General features: G+C 38.0%; 1 protein-coding gene across 1 annotated transcript in view; it reads right to left on the bottom strand.

Annotated features, from left to right (window-relative positions):
- Positions 1–19,744, bottom strand: part of RAB21 (RAB21, member RAS oncogene family) — a 42,311-nt gene extending 22,567 nt beyond the window's left edge. The window contains exons 1-4 of the mRNA XM_047065067.1: positions 19,338–19,744; positions 7,058–7,117; positions 6,203–6,310; positions 2,682–2,745 (exon numbers count right to left, since the gene is read on the bottom strand). Coding sequence (XP_046921023.1) covers positions 2,682–2,745; positions 6,203–6,310; positions 7,058–7,117; positions 19,338–19,487 — 382 coding nt within the window. The 5' untranslated portion in view covers positions 19,488–19,744. The remainder of the gene's footprint in view (positions 1–2,681; positions 2,746–6,202; positions 6,311–7,057; positions 7,118–19,337) is intronic.
- Positions 19,745–20,664: the final 920 nt, after the last annotated feature.

Here is a 20,664-nt window from a genome sequence, read left to right as displayed (position 1 = left end):
GAAAAAGGACTCAGGATGATGAGAATGCCTAGAAGTTAGACCAAATGAAAAACAAGTGAAGACCTAGAGAAGTGAAGTGAAGACCTTCACTTCAGGTAAACCGTCCAAATATTTGAAGGACTGTGTTATATAAAGGAAAAGCAACAAACATTTGTCAAATGCCTTCTCTATGCCAAGTGTTTATTATTCTTCACCACAATCCTGGGAAGTAGTGTTATTATTTTGAATTTAGTAATAAAACAGAAGAGAGAATAAACACTGAACTGCTATAAAAAATAGAATGAAAATCAATAGGGGATAAAAGAATGTAAATGGCTATCAATAACAAAAGGATAAATTGTGGAATATTCATAAAGCACCAGAGAGCAAAGAATAAAATGAACTACAACTATATACAAGAACAAAGGGGAATCATGCAAACATAATGTAAAGCCAAAAAAACAAAAAGCCAGATACAGGAGTTCATACTATACGATTCCATTTATATAAAATTCAAATCAAAACTAGTCCATGCAGTAAAAAGTCAAGACAGTATCTGGAGGTGGGCGTTCGTGACGGAAAGACAGCTGGGTTGGGATGAAAAAGAAACAGGTGAGCCCTCCAAGTTACTGTTTAAACAGATACATTGTGAAATTCTCCTTTTGTGGTAAGTGGGCTCTCAAAATTCTTTCATCACTGAATTACAACAAAATTCCATCTCACATTTGCCAACAGAAAAGGAGTGAGAGGTTTTTATACTTCATACCAATAATTATTAAACACTATATAATATTAAATGAGGATTATCTGATTCTACGAGGGGCAGTAAGCTACCAGATTTATTCCTAAACCTTCTTATAGTATGAACATGAACAATACACAGTTCAAATTATTCATAAGCTTTATTTATCCAGCTATTTTTTTTAATGTTTTTATTTATTTTTGAGAGACAGAGCGCAAGCAGGGGAGGGGCAGTGAGACAAGGAGACAGAATCTGAAGCAGGCTCCAGGCTCTGAGCTATCAGCACAGAGCCCAACAAGGGGCTCACAACTCGCGAATCACGAGATCATGACCTGAGCTGAAGTTGGATGCTTAATCGACTGAGCCACCCAGGCGGCCCCTATCCAGCTATGTTTTAAAAAATGTTACTTTAGGGGTGCCTGGGTGGCTTAGTCAGTTAAGCATCCACTCTTGATTTTGGCTCAGGTCATGACCCCAGTGATCAAGCCCTGTGTCAGGTTCTGTGCTGACAGTGTGGAGCCTGCTTGGGGTTCTTTCTTTCTCTCTCTCTCTCTCTCTCTCTCTCTCTCTCTCTCTGCCCCTCCTGCTCATGTTCACACACTCTCTTTCTCAAAATAAATAAATAAAATTAAAAAAATTAAAAAGTAAAAAAACAATACTTGTAACCTTGGTCAAATAACAAACTGGAGGCTTCTTTGACTTTAAGTATATGTTAGTCATTTTTTTCCCTCTTCTGAGAGATAACCAGAATCTCAAATAATCAAATCTTCAGTCATTCACCTACTGTGGCCACTTCCACTCCCAGTAAGTCCCAGTTACTAGACAAAGCCAGGCCAAACTCAGTAATGACTAGCTGCAGCTTTGGCCCAAACTCCCATGTAGTCTACTACTCCAGGGTTCTGTTCTGAAATACTCCTGCCATCTAGCCTACCATCTAGCATCTAGACTTAAAAAACAGGCCAGATCATCTCTGTGTCCTCTTCCCCCAGACTTGCACCCTGAACTGGAACTGTAAAGTTTACCGATTTAATGGTGACACAATGTAAGAAATGTAAATTCTAGTTAAAAAAAATATTCTTAAAAAAGCCAAATACACCCACATCAATCATTCCATTCTAGGTCCTCCACTAAACCCACCCTGGTTTTTCCGAGGCCATTTTTACCCTACCAGTCATGCAGAAAGAAAGAAAACACTATGAGGTTATTCATCACAAGAATTAATAACAAAGCACAGGAGTCAGAATGATTTCAATTTGTACTCCATCTCTGATAGCTGCTTGATAATGGGCACATTATTAAATATCTCCAGGGATCAGCTTCCTCTATAAATCCCTCATAAGGTTATGAGGATTACATGAGATAATATCTACTAAGAACACAGGATAGTGTCTGGTATACTTTCCTGCTCAATAATTAGTTACTAGATCATAGAAATAATAAACTAAAGAAAAAGGGAACCAAAGAGAAATTCCAGAAGTCCAAGGATGAGTTCTACAGTTCCTTTATTTTTCCCATTAAGAATATTCCTCTACACTAGTATCATAATCTACTCATATCCTTGGAGTCAAATTTGTCCTTAACTCAAAAATGTGCATAGTTAAATGTATAAAACAAGAATGCTTGCTGAATTCATTAGCTTTAATTTTATTTGAAATTAGATCCTAAACTCTTTTTTCTAAAAAAAAAATCTTACAGTGAAAAACTAAAGATCAAACTGAAGCAAGGCTGGCAGTTGAAGCCTTACATGATTAGTTTCCCACCTGTTCCCCAAGGCCTTCCCTGAAGTTTGAATCTTCTGAAAGATCACTTCCAAATCCTAAATTATTCTAAAATATTTGAATATTAAAATATCATTCTTCTTTTCTCACATAACTTTAAAAATGAGAATTACTTATTTGCTATTCTCTAATAAAACATCAGAAAATAGAGGACATATTTTTTAAAAAGTGATGATGCTTACCAACTATACATAAACAGATTTCATTTCCCAACATTTTCCGTAATTCTTTGACCCAGTTTTTTACCTGTGTATACAAAAGAGTAAATATTAAAACAATTCCTGTTACAATGACCACCATTACAATATCCCAAGCCCCACACTGTCAAAGTACCAAGAATTTGTCTAACAGCCCATATATTTAGGTGTTACTAGAAATGATTAATGTAGGATCATTTTTTGACAGATTATATTGCAAACTGCACACAAATATCCAATGGAATGATTTCTCTCTATATCTACATATAGTATAGACAGAGACACCTCTAATTATAAATTTTCATAAATCTTGCACAGATCCAAACAAAGCTAGTTACCCGAGCAAAAGCATGTCAACTCCAGCTTCTGATAATAACAGATGCTTGTACAGTCACTCTGAACTTAAAAATATCAGGCTTAAAATTAAGTCCTTATTGGTTGGGGTGTCTGGGTAGCTCAGTCGGTTAAGTGTCCGACTCTTGATTTTGGCTCAGGTCGTGATCTCACGGTTCCTGAGTTTGAGCCCCACGTCAGGCTCTGCGTTGGCAGTATGGAGCCTGCTTGGGATTCTTTCTCTCTCTCCCTCTCTCTGCCCCTTCCCTGCTCATGCGTGTGTGCTCTCTCAAAATAAATAAATAAACATCTAAAAAATTTTTTTAAAAGTCTTTATTGGTTCCAAATAGAGGGCACAGAGCTCCTGTATCACACACTTAAAAGGGGGAAAATGTATATGGACACCAAAAAGGGCGGCAAAATAAATTTTCATCCTTTAGTGTATGACAGTATTTTTCAACTTCAACAATACTGGTATTTTGGCTCAGATTAATTCTTTGTTGTGAGGGACTATCTTGCGCAGTGTATGATATTTAGCAGTATTCCTGGCCTCCTACCCACTAGATATCATTCAGTACTATCCTCCAGCTGTGACAACCAAAGATGTCTCCAGTCACTGTCACCTCCTGATAGAAAACCACGGGTGTACAAAGACTCCAGTAATAAATTCTTCACTATGGATGAAGCACAGCAGTAGGCACAGTTGAGAGTAAATTCAAATTAAGTAAATTAATCTTTTGAACTCATGATTTTAAATATATTGATTACAATAAAATAGGATAAAGAACAAACTTGAATACCTCCTTTCATTTTTTATAATGCAATTTAATTTGTATGTAATCAAATCACACAGAACTTATACACTTTCCTAAAAAAAAATTCACACACTTCTTTATATTATAAAAATTACATTAAATACGTGGTAAGTAAGCACTTATTGTGCATCTGGTCCTACAGTACAAATGTAACAGCTCCATACTCCTGCTCTCTGCAAGAATGCAGAGGAACTATCTTTAATAAACCCCAAACCTTTACAAAAGCAAAGGTAATCAATATTATCACCTTATCTTTCTCTTAGCACTGAACAATAGTTTTCTCAGTACAGTCACATCTTTTTGTTTCATTCACATTTGTATAAAATTTTCAGAGAAGCAATGAACTTCCATCCACAATTGATTTCACATAAGAAAAATTTAACAATATACAATGTACATCCTCATCATTTCAAAGGAACCATGCCAGAATCCAATTATGTATTACTCTACTCACTCTACAGATATTACCACAATCTACTATATCTAACCAATTTTTTAAAAAAATTGTTACTCATCTGCCATTAGATCCCCTTCTGCAGGCATCCTATTCATTACCCCTATACATTCTGTGGTGAGTTAGAGATGGTCACAAATTCTTTATCTTCTTATCAAGAGACAGATTCTATTTCCCCTCTCTGTAAAGCAGGGCTAGACTTGTAACTTGCTTTGACCAAGAGAATGTGGCAGAAGTAATGCTATGCCAGCTTCGGACTTAAGAGGGCCTGGCAGCTACTCTTAGTATCCAGTTGTTATATAAGCAGCTTAGGCTAAAATATGGAATAATGAGAGAGCATGTGGAGAGAACACTGGAGGATAAGAAAACAGATGGAGTGAGAGGCCGTATGGGGGAGAACAGGCCTTCCTGGATGGTTTTTACCCAGCCAAACTCCAAGTTCAATGCAGCTGCATGAGTGACACCACATGACCTGCCCAGTCAACCCACAAAATCATGAGATTAATAAATCATTGTTTTAAGCCACCAGGTTTTGGGGGGTTTGTTATACAGCAAGAGATAACTGGTCACTTTTCAACTTAAAAGACTCAACCTTCTCTTAATAAAACACTCAAACCATTTCTATTTATGCCAAAAGGTAGGAAGGGATAACAGATAACAGCCCCCCCCCAAATTCAAGTATCATTAAATCTACAAATTACTTATCATTTCATTTTTCTACTCCTTGAATTAAATTTTTCCACATGTAATAATCCAAAGACTAACTTGTATAGTTGCTTCATCTGTTAACTAATGGGAAACAAATGGAAAACACACACACACACACACACACACACACACACACACACACAACCTGAATCTATAACAGCAAGTAATTTCAACAGGAACAAACCTGAAACTTAAGGAAAGAAAACGTTCTGCCTTGGAAATTGCCCCTTTTAGTTCACACCCTTGAACATTTATTCTAAAAGGGGCTCTCAGAGAAAGGTTCAAATAAGCAATTAGTCACCATCCTGACTGTGATGAGAATTCAGAGGTAAGTTTAATGGTAACTTATTTTTGGTTCCAAACAACTTTAAAAATTCTACTTTTGTGGTGTATGTTTAAATGAGGGGTAAAAAAAAAAAAAGAAAGAAAAAACTTTAAAATAACTACTACCTAGACTGTCCTTTAAAACTTGTATCTTCCAGGACACTTACTGAGAAGAAAGAGCTTAATTCGATTTAGTTCTTATCATCTTTTTTTAAAAAAAAAATTTTTTTTAATGTTTTATTTTTATTTTTGAGGGAGATATACAGAGTACAAAAAAAATTTTTTTAAAGGTGATTTAATGTTTACTTATTTCTGAGAGTGAGACAGAGCATGAGTGGGGTAGGGACAGAGAGCGAGATGAAGACACAGAATCTGAAACCGGCTCCACGCTCTGAGCTGTCAGCACAGAACCTGATGTGGGGCTTGAACTCGGGAACAGCAAGATCATGACCTGAGCCAAAGTCGGACACTTAACTGACTGAGCCACCCAGGTGCCCCTCTTCTTTTTTTGTCTTTACAATTAGAGAGCCCATGCAACCATACCAAGTATTCACATGCCTACTATATATGGAATCAAGAAATATATGTAATTTTTCTTTAACAGGGAGAAAAAAAGCCCTTCAATTTTTCTGGTTTTATTTCAAATTATTTCCCTTTCCTAATATCTGAGAAAGCCATGTAATAAACTATTAATATCTCTGTTAATCAATTAAATACTGCATTAACAAATACTAGTGGTAATCATTTATGTACAAACAATATTTTACTTTTAAAACCAAGATTAACCACATTAGTAAACAAAGGCATGTGAATGGAGACTTGAAAAATCAGTGTTGTTCTTCAAATCATCTACCTATAAGTAAATGGAATACCTTCTGAAAGGAATCTTCATCTGTTATATCATAAACTAAAATAGCTCCATTTGAATCTCTGTAGTAAATTGGACCCAATGCATGGAATCTCTCTTGACCTGCTGTATCCTAAATAAAGCAACAAATACTTATTAGATCAGAAGAAAAAAATAAATCTGCTATTGCAACTATAGTTAACTTTTAATTAACTGGAAAGTGGTGAAGTTACAGATAATCTCAAAGCACTGTTAAAAGAAAAAAGAACAGGTTACAAAAATTCTTTAGAAGTTATAACCAATAATGTTTTACCATTATACAAAGGTTACTTCTTCCCTCCCAACCCTCTTACTCCTCATCAATCTTCCCACACCCACTAAAAAAAAAAAAAACAGTTCAATTGCCAGAGGATCAGAATGCCCAAGATGGCATTGTAAGCCAGGAACAGGCCTTGCCCTAAATTTAGGTTTCCCACAAAGGGAGAAAACAAGGAAAGACAGTATGCACCAGGACCACTGGCCAAAAGGTAGTCTGATGCATTACCCTACTCTCTACTAGGCACTCCCTTGGAAAGCTGGAACAAAAACACAGAGGAAAAATAGGACAGTCAGGCTGTTCACCCACCCTGTTCTTTCTCTGATATGGAATCCCTGAGTTTACTCTTTCCCCAACTCAAAGGTTATGATAAGCAATATTCGTGTATACAACTGTATAATTCTTAGCCTGATTTCATAAAAAAAAAAAGTTTATTAAAAAAAAGTTTCAGCTAAACTTCACTTAAAAAAAGAAATTCAAATTCCTATTCTTTCAGCCAATTAGTTATTAAATTATCAAGAATAGCAGAAGACTTCACAAACTCAATTGAAGAGGTTAACTTACCCATATAGCAAGGTTTACTCTTTTCCCACCAATATTTAACTTCTTTGTCAAGAATGATGCCTAAGAAAAGAGATATACATTAAACAATATTTCATATGTTTCTTACCCTAAAAACTACAGATGGAAGAATAATCTCAATATGAAACAAGTTATCTGAGAGAAAAAGTAATCACTGATTTTTTATTAATGACTAAACATTACTTTCACTGAAGACAAAACATTAGTTATATCCTAATATAAAAAAGTTTTTTGTTTTATGGACACAAGTTATGAAAAATAAGAAGAAAAAATGGTAATTAAACATTTCCCTAGATCTTCCCCATAAAAATTTCTCTTAGAGCATTTCATTTAATGTCACCTTACCCAATCATTGTAGAAAGAACTAAGAGATTTCTAAGTGAGATAAAACATATATTTACTGGTAGTTTACTTAACTGTATGAATACCAATATTACTTGAAATATTCCCGCAATTATTTTATAATTCAATTATTTAATTCATATCTAATAATTATCTTAAGTACTAATATCACAGAAATGAAAGGAAATGGTTCCAGCCTTCAAGGAGCTTACAGTCTATATACAGCAGAAATAAACATGTAAAGAAAAGTAGTATCATGTGACAATTGTTAAAATGGGAGGGTCTTGCCAAGTACACTCTAAAGACAGTACTGAGAAAGGAAATGTAAAGCCTGCCTAGATGAGAGAAGGCTTCAGAGAGAAGGTGATGGTCTCCCCTTTAGGAGTAGTATGGGTTTTCCCTGACAGATGGGTAAAGCCACCAAAGCCTGAAACATATAACTCCCTCCCCATGGAGAACTCCAAGGTAGTACGGTCAATGCCAGAGATGAGACTACAGAAAAAGACAAAGGCTGAATGAATATAAAAAAAAAAAAAAAAAAAAAAAGTGCTAGCGTTCCATGTCTAGATGTAGAGACTTTACTTTGTGGGTCTTAATAACACCTGTTCCAAGACTCGAGACGTGTCTTTTAATGTATACTACAGTCAGATGTATTTGGGATATGCAGCATATTGCTCTGCATTCCCTCTGTACATTCATAATACACACTGGCACACTAAGATTCTGCCAAAAAAAAAAAAAAAACTAACTACATCTATACGAGCATTTCCCAAACTCATTTGACCTATTTTCCCCTAGAGAAATGCCTAATTCATCCTAAGGAATACATGTTAAGAATAATATTGTTGATGATGGAGAATCATTGAAGGGATTTTAAGCACTGGGGCAGTATAAGATCTATATTTTAAGAGAATGACTCTGCAATAGGAGAGGAGGTTGGACTGGAAAGGACAGGACTGGACCTGGAAACAGGCGACTATTACAGAGTTGGAGAGAAAAACAAAAAGGGCCTGAACCAAGTCCACAAAGATAGAAAAGAGAAAACAGAATCTAGAGTGATTGAAGAGGAAATATAATCAGAACTCAGAGTCAGGTGACATTTAAAAAAAGGAACAGAGAACCAAGTCCAAAGTTATGCAGAGACAGTCACATTTAGGTGTATCTAAAAGAAAGTACAGAGAAATAAGGTAAAACAGGTAAAAAGCTAAGATGGTGAATTATTACTGAAGGAGGAACCTAGATTTCAGGAAGTGCTTTCTGCTGTATGTACACCAAGGAAATTTAGAACTAAGAAAAAGCCAATGAATTTAGTGATTAACAAAGGAATACACAGATAGATACAAATGGCAGAGTGGAGATCAAATCCAGGAATGCCTTCCTTCAAAACCTTAACTACACTAAAGATATTTTATTAAATGAAACAAAGATTACATAGAAAGGGGCATATATAAAATAAATGGCAAAATAACAAAAGAAATAACTTGGAAAATGTGAAGACCACATACATATTTCCACAATGAATTTAAATAAAGGACCTCTCCCACTCATTAGAGCATAGGGGCTAAGAATACGAACTTTGAATCAGAACTGTGGATTTGAATCTTACCTTGCAACTTATTAGTTGTGTGACCTACTTAACATCAACCATTTTCATGGGTTCAACATCAATGCTATATGAAGAAACTCAAAATCTGAATCCCACCCAAATATTTAATATATAGGTCAACTTAAATGCCTCTCTTGTCTCAAATATATTTAAAATTAAACTGATCTTCCTTACAAAATTGGCTTTCCATTCCAACTTCAGTATTTTGATCACATTCTCAAGTCACTGAGGTTTAGACTCTTAGAAATATTCTAAGTATTCTTCCTCCTCTGACATTCCATATTCCAAAAACAAAAACAAAACTACCAAGACTTGTCTTCATATTTCTTCTGGAGTTCTCTGACAACCAATCTCATACTACTATAACAACTTTGGTCTCACCTCACACTCTAGTCAACATGCCAAATTATCTTCCTAAAGTCTCCATGATTAAAAAAATCTTACCATAACTCATTCAAGTATTCTAGTAAGATATCATTTTTAATAAGTTTGCTTGAACTATATCCCTGCTGGCAGCTAATATCAAAATAACTTTTTTGTCATGAGTTTTGTGAGGATTTCTCAATAGACAGGAATCAATTAGAGCTGATAAAGCTCCATCCTTTCCCTTTTTACCATTTCCTCGGAAACTTACCACCGCCTTCCCATGGTGAGTTTAAGGGACAGTGTTGAGTCTCTCCTAAGGAACCCCGGATATACAATTTTATGGAAAGCTGCTCATCAATATTGATTATAAAAGAAAAAAGGAATAGCCTAAGTGTCCCTCAGTATGCAATTTTTAAAAGATACACAGACAGCCCATCCATACAGTGAAACTCTACACTTTTATTTCTACTACTATTGCTAATACTAGCTAACAATTACCAAATGCTTACTTTCCACCAAGAACTGTGCTGAGTACTTTTTATAAGAGCATTCATAAGCTTTTCCTTTATAAAAGTTAGGGAACCATAATCTACAACTAAAAATCTCTAAGTGTTATCTTTGTATCCAAGGGCCTGCACAATTGTCCATGTCCATAGCTTCTAGTATTTTTCCACTTACTTTCCAGCTTATATGGTTTATATACATTCCTCCAATTCTGCTTGTCCATAAAATTCCCCCTCTAATTTGGATGTATTTTTTTCTCTATTTGAATCCCATCTATCCAAGTCCAGTTCATGACCCAAACTCTTCTTCCTTGAATTTTTAAGCTTTCTCATACCACCCATACAACCCACAATGAGTTTCTCTATCCTGAAGAATTACGGGGAACCTAATCTTTAATATATACCATATACTGCCTTGCTTATATTGTAAATTATCTTTTCATGGGTAGAAATATGTCAACTAGATTACACATTTTTATTTAACATGCTCATGAGGCTTACAATGAAATGGTCAGTATTCTAAGAGCTTTTCAATATTAACTCATTCAATGTCATAGTACGCTGAGTTAGATATAATTATCCAAATATTACAGATGTGGAAACTTAAGACACAGGAAGGGTATCTTGCCCAAGGTCACAGAGTAAGTGACAGAGTAGGATTTGAAATCCAGGTAGGCTGGCTCCAGACACGACTCATAACCACTATGCTAGCATATCTTCCACACTGAGATCTGAGATAATACTTCTCTTATGGAGAAGGCAGAAGCCAGTGCTGACACACAAATACAACAGACATACAAATACTGTTATTACAGATAAACATATCTACAATGTACCTGGATAAATAGATGAAGGTAAAACTCAATTTATGAAGAGATGTGCTTCTAAAAGTTTCCTTGTAAATGTAATTATTTTATTTTGTATTTTTTAACTTTTTTTTAACATTTTTATTTATTTTTGAGAGACAGAGAGAGACGGAGCACCAGCAGGGGAGGGGCAGAGAGAGAGGAGGAGACACAGAATCTGAAGCAGGCTCCAGGCTCTGAGCTGTCAGCACAGAGCCTGATGCGGGGCTCAAACCCACGAACCGTGAGATCATGACCTGAGCCAAAGTCACCTGCTTAACTAACTGAGCCACCCAGGTGCCCCAAATCTAATTATTTTAACTGAAATATCTACTATATTATCCAAGGATCCTCACTAAATCTTTTTTTTCTCCTTCATAATGAACTACTTAAGTCCCACTATATGGAAAATTCCTCGTGTAATATAAATTGTCCCATTTTATATATATTCTAAGTTTTTAATATGGTACAGACATTTTCTTAAAGAACAAATATCATCTGTTTTAAAAGCAAATACAATTAGATTGGAAAATAAAGGTGAAAGATTTTACATAATATCAAGATGGAATAGCAAAAAATTAAAAGGCTGACATTTGTCTTATCTTTTTTAACCACCTCTATGAGGCATACTTAATTTGGGCAGACCACTCAGATGCCACTTGTAGTGATACTTAATCTAGGGCAGTGGTTCTTAATTCTGTTACATAAAAGTGTAAGGGAGAAATAATCATGGGACTTCTTTAAGAATCTGATGAGAGCTATGAACTGATTTACTCCCAAGAAAACTGCTCACATGCACATACCAAAAAACAATTTCACACACTTAACCCAAGGGATTTCTTTAATTTTTTTTTTTTCAACGTTTATTTATTTTTGGGACAGAGAGAGACGGAGCATGAACGGGGGAGGGGCAGAGAGAGAGGGAGACACAGAATCGGAAGCAGGCTCCAGACTCTGGGCCATCATCAGCCCAGAGCCCGACGCGGGGCTCGAACTCACGGACCGCGAGATCGTGACCTGGCTGAAGTCGGACGCTTAACCGACTGCGCCACCCAGGCGCCCCAACCCAAGGGATTTCTAAATCCCTGGCAACATCTCAGTGAAGAATCCCCAGTCTAGAAAGGGGAAGGGAAAGTGGCATTACAGTATCAATTCAAAAGGTTCTAGAAATATAGGAAGAAAATAAATAGTACATATATACTGTGTGCCAAACACTAAGCTGGGCTTTCTCATTTACTCTTTGTAACAACCGTGTGAAGTAGCTATTTTACAGCCATTTTACAGTTGTGAACCCGAGATTTAAAGAAATACAGTGACTCACTCAAGGTCAGACAACTCATTTGGGTACTGCAGTGGGTAGAAGCCTGTCTGACTCCACAGTACTTTTTCCATTGCACAAAGCTGTTTATTCTAGAACATACACATTCCTAACCTGGCACTCCTCCACGTGGACACTAAGTGTTCTGGATACCAACTCAACTCACAAAAATATTCCCAGGGTAGGCACAAAGTAATGAGGATCAGAGTAATGGCAGATGTCCCACCTTATTCCTCCAAACCCTGAGTTACAGCACCACTACTTATAATTCCAATGACCTCATCTTCCAAACTTTAGGGGTATTAAATCAACAATTTCATTACCTGAGGCACACATCCGTCATTTGCACCTGATACTTATTTACCAGACATCTTATCCAAAAGCATAGTGGATATTTTTTTTAAATCTCTATTAAGAAAGAAAGAAAGAAAGAAAGAAAGAAAGAAAGAAAGAAAGAAAGAATTATAGAAAATAATAAGAAAAATTGTATCTGTCTTTTCATAACTTAATCATTTTTTTTGTATTTGTTGTTATTAGCCAGATCACTTGCTGTGCTTCCTAACCGCTGGCAAAGTAATATACCTAAAGCAGCAAAGTAACTGAATTGTAGGCAAATACTTTCCTGTGTTTATTATCTTTTAAGTTCAACATATCTTCATTAGTGTGTCCGTGTGTGTGTGTGTGTGTGTGTATGTGTGTGTGTATAAAACTAAACGCTGACATTATTTTTGTTACAGTCACTAACACTGTTTCAGACTTAAGTGTTTAAAGTATCTATTACTTAATATGTAAGTACTAAAGGCATTAAAAGATTCAGGCAGATAATTTATAAAATAGTCCTCTGTAGCAAGGCAATAAAAATTAGCTATCAGGGGGCGCCTGGGTGGCGCAGTCGGTTAAGCGTCCGACTTCAGCCAGGTCACGATCTCGCGGTCCGTGAGTTCGAGCCCCGCGTCAGGCTCTGGGCTGATGGCTCAGAGCCTGGAGCCTCTTTCCGATTCTGTGTCTCCCTCTCTCTCTGCCCCTCGCCCGTTCGTGCTCTGTCTCTCTCTGTCCCAAAAATAAATAAACGTTGAAAAAAAAAAAAAAAAAATTAGCTATCAGAACACTAAGCTGCATTGCTACAATGGCAATCATTATCACAGCATACAAATGTAACAAATTAACATGTTATGTCTTAAATTTATACAATGTTGTATGTCAAATGTATTTCAATTAAATAAAAGAATGAAAACTAAGCTGGCTGCCTGAATACTTCATTTCTTGTCCTTAATTTCCATAAATACAAGAATCATAATCAGTTTACAGTCCAAGTGACTACTTTGAAAATAAGAGTCAAAAAGTTACTTCTCAGGAGTGGCTCAAAACACAAAACAGAAAATGGCAATCAGACATTATATATTAGGAACTTAAAACCAAAATTCAGAAAAACTATTTTCTTTTAAAAAAAGAAAATCACCCACCCTCCATAACCTACATGTATCTAGTAAAATGCCAAGAGGGGGTGACATGAAGATTTCACCTACTGTTATTTTATAAAGATAACGTAGGGCGCTTGGGTGGCTCAGCCCATTAAGCGTCTGACTCTGGATTTCAGCCCAGGTCAAGATCTCACTCTCATGAGATCAAGCCCCCCATCAGCCGTTGAGCATAGAGCCTGATTAAGATTCTCTCTCTCTTCCCCCCCACCACCCCGTCCCTCTCCAAAAGATAATGTAAATGAATTAACTGCTCAACACTGGTGTGGCTTCCAGAACTACTTGGAAGATGTTTCAGACATTCAAAACATTCATCTTACAAGTAAGCAAACCAAGATTCCTAGACTAGAGACTATGACGCCAAGTGTAAAATCAACTGCTAGAATCTGAATGCCAAGTTTTGCTCAGGAGGTTAAGGTGCATGGGGGATAAAAGTAGTAGACTTCAAGTTTAAGAAAACATGTACACCATCACCATTTGTGGGACCTCAGAAATTGAATACAAAGCTTAGTTTCTTCATTTGCCAAACTATCAGGATACTATCTGCCTAGCCAACCTTACAGCACTGCTTTGCTCATCAAGTGACAGCCACCTACCCGACTACACAAGGCAGATAGGCGGAATTCGAGTTAGGATTCTAAAACGGAAAATGACTGATCATTCAGATTATAAAAATGTTACTTTTTATATAAGGGACTGGTGGAAAGTGCCAGAAAACACTCTAAGTGCACGATCTGAAAACACCTTCAAATAAGGGAGGGAAAGGGCATACAACGAAAGAAAAGGAAGTGATCACCCAAGAGCACAGACATAAAAAGACATACCAAAGAGAAAAGGTAGTTACAATCAAAATGGCACAAACATTTAAGAATAAAATCAAGAAAGCTAAAGGATGGTCAAAATACCTTATTCTTTATATTCCCCAGCTATTACAATGTTTGATATTTAACATGTGTGAAATAATCATTGACTTTAATTGCTTAGGTTAATCACGTAAGAGAGCTTGGGGACTCTATATAAGATCAAGTTTCCTGAGCTAGGTAAAAGATTTTGAGTTCTTAGAGAGCTCACCTACAAGACTATGTCTTAATTATTAGTAACCTAGGAGGAGCCCTGCAAAAAAGGGAGCAGTGCTAAAACATTAAAGCATGGCCAATGTCACAATTTTGTAGAAAGAAGTTAATTTCCAGAAAAGCCAATCCCAGCCAAAACTCTAGAATGAATAAGCAAATATATATGTATATGTATAGTAATAATAAATGTATATAAAGCATAACATATATATGTGTACATATATATGATTATATTAAGTATAAAATTATAAACAATTTTAAAAGACAATGTAGTGATCTTTCAGAGACAGCATGGGTTCTCAAAATAATTCATGCCAAACTAATTCCATTACCTTTTTCACTGATTTACCACGAAAGAAACCAACACAAATTAAGCACCATCTATTCATTCAATAGCAAACATTTATAAAACAAACATGTGCCAGGCACTGTGATAGAGGTTTACCTATGATGGCTGACATAAAAATCCTATAAGTAAAGGGGCACCTGGCTGGCTTGTTCAGTAAGCACTGACTCTTGATGTCGGGACTGTAAGTTCGAGCCCCATACTGGGTGTAGTGATTACCTAAAAATAAAATCTTAAAAAAAAAAAAAAAAACTAAACTAAAAAAAAAAACCCTATAAGTGAGATTCTCCCATATTATAGATCAAGAGCCAGCTTACAAACGTTAGAATAACCTGCCAAGATCATAAAGACTTATGAAGTAGGAGCCAAAATATGAAACCAAGTCTAACTTCAAAATCCTGTCCCTTTTTACCATATCATATGGCTTCCTAATGCAGAAACACAGTGTATCTTGTCTTCTGCAAGCATTTGACAAAGCATCTCATGATATCCCCTGTGGGCAAGACTGATGTAGCTAGGGCAAAAAGCTAGATTTATAATGCTGGAAGAACATTTTCATTAAAGGCTTTGTACCCACTAGTTAATAGCCCATAACAGTAAATCTCAGGCTGTTTTCTGTTTCCATTATCATTAGTATGTACAACACTCCACCAGTAACTGTTTCTCACTCAAAGAGAAAGACTATGGCTCAAGCATAGTCTGAAAAAGCCCCACCCTAAAACTGCACAACTAAAGAAAAATACATCTCTGGTCACACATCACTGGACTATAATGAGACCTGCCGCAGAGCTTTGTCTCTCGTTCCCTCTGTCTCCACTTTTCAAAGTCTTTATTAATGACCTGATGAAAACAATGAAGACATTCTTAGCAAATCTTCAGGTGACAAAGCTAAAATGAGTAGTTAACCCAGACAGTAGGGAACATAACCTTCTTTTTCTTTGCATGCCCAGAACCCAACCAAGTATCTGACCCACAGGAGCTCAACGTTTCTTGAACTTAAAATCAAACTTTAGAAGGACATTAACAGCCTCTGACCACTGGAGTAAATTTATCAAAGCCTATTTTAATGGTTCAAATACCTTAGGGACCAAAAAAAAAAAAAAAAAAGCTATAAAAGAAAAAAGATTTTGAGGGATGTAATGCCTTTTTGGGGAGGGGGATTAAGATTAAGACAGCAAGCCCAATATTAATAAATGTAGCAGCTGTCCACAAGCACATAGAATCTTTTCTATTTCAGTGCTGGAAAAGGATTCTCAATAGGGAAGGTGATAGCCTGTACTTTACTAAATTCAAAGCACACTTGGAATCATTTCTACAGCTCAAAGAATCACATTTTAAGGAAAGAGGACAATGATTAAATAGTGAAATGGTTTAGAAAGATGTCATAAGAGATTCCTTTAAAGGAACCAGAGCTGTTTACCCAAAAGATAAGACCAAGGGATATGAACAGCTGTCCTCAACTATCAGAAGGGATATCTTATGTGATCAAGATTCAGAGGACAGAACTGGAAACTACAAGGAAAACAGATTTTGGCTTTATACACAGAAAAATTTATTGAAAATTAAAACTGTCCAAAAATGAAATGGGCCATCTTAGGACATAGTAAGTTTCCCACTTTCTGTACCAGTTCACCTCACCTCCAAGATGTTCAGACAAGAGTGAACAATCACTTGACTGAAATATTAAACAAAAGACTGAAACAGTGAACCATAAACTACCTTAGGTTTCCTTGGTCTCATAACTGTTTGAACATGATTGTAAGATAGTGTACCTTGCAAAACACAAAGTATGTCAAAAGATAGGTAGTAGCTAGTTCTGTTGAGAAAAAAAGAGGGACTCTTCCTCTGTTGTCTTCTGATGTTCTGATGCATGATCTCCTCTCCATTTAGAAATTAAAATTATACATGGTTGTTATTTAATAGGTCACAATTCTCTAAAAAAATTAAAATGAGAGGAACTGATATGTAAGAGAAAGAGATTAAATACTGCGTCCACACATTGGTATGCAACAAAATCCTCAATTCTACAATATAATATCCAGACACTGTTTATGATAAGAGTTATATAAATACTAAAATCAGGACTGCTATGTTTTTGATACTGAAAATCTACCATAAACTTCATCCTCTCCAGTATAGTTGAAGTGGTCTCTAATATTTAAAAACCTTTAGGCTGCTTTTAGCTTCAAGGATGTTTTTGAAATGCATAATGAAGGTGCGATTTTTGGGTTGAAGGACTAAATTATCTTAAAGGGGGAGGCTCAATTATAATGATTTCCTCTTTTATGTAAGATTTGTAGCACAAAGATAACCACTAAAGGGGTGATTTACCAATATCCAGAGGCAGTGTGACTTACTTGCTCAAAATCCAAGTCAGACCTGGGTTCAAATTTCAGCTTGGGTACCCTGCATGACTTATGGCAAAATGACTGCCAGCAAATTATTCAACTTAACCAAGCCTGTTTCTTTGCCTGCAAAATGGGGCTAATAAAACTATCTACCACCCAGCAAATTATTCAACTTAACCAAGCCTGTTTCTTTGCCTGCAAATGGGGCTAATAAAACTATCTACCACCTCAAAGGCTATAATAAGAATTAAATGACAGAAGAAAAGTACAGTACTTGGTACAGTAAGAATTCACTGAATGTTAACTATTGTTATTACTTTACCTAAATGAATTCCTAAGTTCCAAATAATCATAGGTATTTATCCTACAAATTCCCTTGATTTCACTAGCAACACTCAACAATAACAACTATTAAAATTGTGTAAGTGCTCTTGTACAAGGATGCAAAGAAAAAAAAAAGGAGTTTCCTGACATTCACTTTTTCAGATATTGTGCTTTACGTAAGAGGAGTAAAAACAGGAGTAAAAATAGAACATGGAATCATCAGAGCATCTTTGTGTATTCTAGACTCAGTAGTTTAATAATAGCATCAAATATCAAATGTCACAACAATTAGGAGATTGTGTGTTCTATTAAATAGTGTCAATGTTCTTACACACTACACAATCACTAATGAAAGTCTATTGTGCAATTTGGGCCAGTAATAAAGATGGAGAGCTTACAACAGACCAAGTCCTAAGTGATTTTACGTATACTTGTCTTGACCACCTTATGAGCTAGGTATTATTATTATGGCCATTTTAACAGACCAAGAAACTTAGGCTCAAACAGGTTAATTAACATGCCCAAGAACATACTAAATAGATAACAGATCACAGATAAATAGATGGAGGTGGAATATGAACCTGGACAATCAGGCTCAAAAGTACCCTCGATTTAGGGGGCGCCTGGGTGGCTCAGTCAGTTAAGCATCTGACTTCAGCTCAGGCAGGAACTCACCGCTTGTGAGTTCCAGCCCCGCGTCAGGCTCTGTGCCGACAGCTCAGAGCCTGGAACTTGTTTGCGATTCTGTGTTTCCCTCTCTCTTCCCCCTCACACTCTGTCTTTCTTTCAAAAATAAATAAACATAAGGGAAAAAAAAGTACACTCGATTTTACTACCTGTAACTAAATTGAGAAAGATCAGTTGGATATTTTTTTCTAACACGTGCAAACTGATTTCTTTGGAAGAGGGAGGAGGCTACAACTGCCTCAAAGGGCTGGCTTCACTCCCAATCTACGATTACATTTTAACACTTTTCCTACCAACCTTAAAGTAACTGCAGAAGAAAGCCGGCCCTATGCTACAAAGAAAGTAAGTAGCAGCAGCAACGAAGCTGTTAGTTTGGGGACCAACTGTTGGCTAGTATTCACATGACGTTTCCCAGTGCATGTGGGTCGACGGACCTCACAGTATGACTGCCCCTTAAGTCAGACCCATGCAGGCAGCAAGGAAACTGCGTAACCCACGCCCGCAAGCGGTCATTTCAAAAACCCTCCAAAGATGACTCTTTCGCCAATCAGCAGGTTACTCGAAGCCAGGACAAAATGGAACTTGCGTAAACACTTAGTCATCAGTAAGCGCTGAAGTTACAAAGCACCTAGGTTCGCAAAATAAAATCCGCAGCTAAGTTCCTAATTCCGAAAGAAAAAGGGCAGACAGTCAGTGACTGTAGGGTGAAGGCACCTAGGGCACAAGCGGAAGTGAATCAAAGGGGAAAACTAGCCAAGCGATGGGGACTCCACAATATGCGCAGCCACACGGGGGACTTTTCAGGGCCCTTCCACTCCCTTCCCAACAGCCTGTCCTTACGTCTACAGGATGCCCCGACCCCGCGTGTCCCTAGGACGCATTCAGAAAAGCATTCCGAAACGAAGACGACGGTGACAGGCCTGAGATCTGTAAGCCCAGATCCAGGGGACCAGGGCAGCAAAGTCCTCACAGCCCCGGAGGGGTAGGGGCCCCAAGGCTCCACCTTCCGCTCCCTGGGGCCCGCACCTGCAGAGTGGTGATGTGCTTGTCGTTGAACTTGTTCTCGCAGTAGCGCAGCACCAGCGACGTCTTCCCCACGCAGCCTTCCCCCAGCAGCACCACCTTGAATGAGTAGGCTCTGCCCGCCGCCGCCCCTCCGCTGCCGGCCGCAGCCATCCCGTTTCCCCGCCGCCCGAGCCCTAGAGCTGCGCCGAGCTCCCCACAGCCGCCGCAGCGCCTTCACAGCCGCGGCCGGCGCAGGCCCCTCCGCACCGACCCGTCAACCCGGGGCGCCGTCTCCACTCTCGCCTCCGGGCGAAGCCTGGAAGGGCCGAGGGAAGTCCGAGAATGAAGGGCCCCCCAGCCACCACGTCAGGCACCCGAGGAAAGGCGAAGAGCACTCCCTCTCCGCCTCCCTCTAATGGCGTCTCCTTCCTCCTACGTCACACTTCGGGTCACGTGACCGTGGCGGCCGCGGGCGGCCCCTGGGACTCGGCCCAGGAAAACGTGCCTGGACGTGGGTGGGGTTTCTGGAGCCTCTTCCCGGGGTGGAATTGGCTGTGACTGGAGCTCCTCCGCGCAGTCTCCGGTTGAGTTAGGTTGTCTGCGGGTTACCAGCACTCCGCAGTTGGTGGAAGTCTGCGGGATTAAGGGATAGATGATTTGAAGGGAGCCCAGCTCTGCTGGAATGTGGAAAGGCAGAACGTTATCGTTCGTGCCCAGGGAATGTTCACCAGGCTGATGACCCCTCACACCGGGGTCGCTGTAAGCCAAATCTACCAAGGTGCCCTTCAATCTCTTGACACTCTTGGTGGGATTCCAAATCATAGCTGTTGAACTTCTTTCAGTTCCGCAGACCGTCAGGGCTCCTCATTTTTCAGGTCTCAGTTTAAACCGAAAAGGCTCGCCTCACCGCCCATCCTTGTCCCTTTGTCCATCCCTCTCCTTCTCCCCCGGCCCCCACCCCTAATTAGGTATTTCATGACACCGGTGTACATACCTTCTTTAGCAACACTTCACGGAAATTACTTCGCTGAGTATTTGTCTCTCAGTAGGCTGTAGATTTGTTAAGGGCAAGAACTGTGTAAGACTGGCCCACCTTTGAATTTCTAACTCCTGTTCCAAGCACATAATAGGAATTCTAGAAATACTTGGGAATGAATGAATGATACATCTTAAGCCAGTATGTCTTGGCTCCCCAGTTTTTCTGTCTTCCATGAAGCTTCTGACATTCCATATTGATTCCACCTGGAGAGAACTGACTTTTTGGATGATTGCTTATCTTTCCTGATCTGCCTCCCTCCTCTTTCATGAAACACACTCTTCTAAGAAACCACACAGGTGTTCTGAAATG

Source organism: Lynx rufus, unplaced genomic scaffold, assembly GCF_022079265.1.
Source record: "Lynx rufus isolate CCGP_SWC_20201006 ecotype Redwood Valley unplaced genomic scaffold, mLynRuf1.p SCAF_7, whole genome shotgun sequence".
NCBI lineage: Eukaryota > Metazoa > Chordata > Mammalia > Carnivora > Felidae > Lynx > Lynx rufus.
Note: the sequence above shows the minus strand (reverse complement) of the source record. Positions and strands in the feature narration are given on the sequence as shown.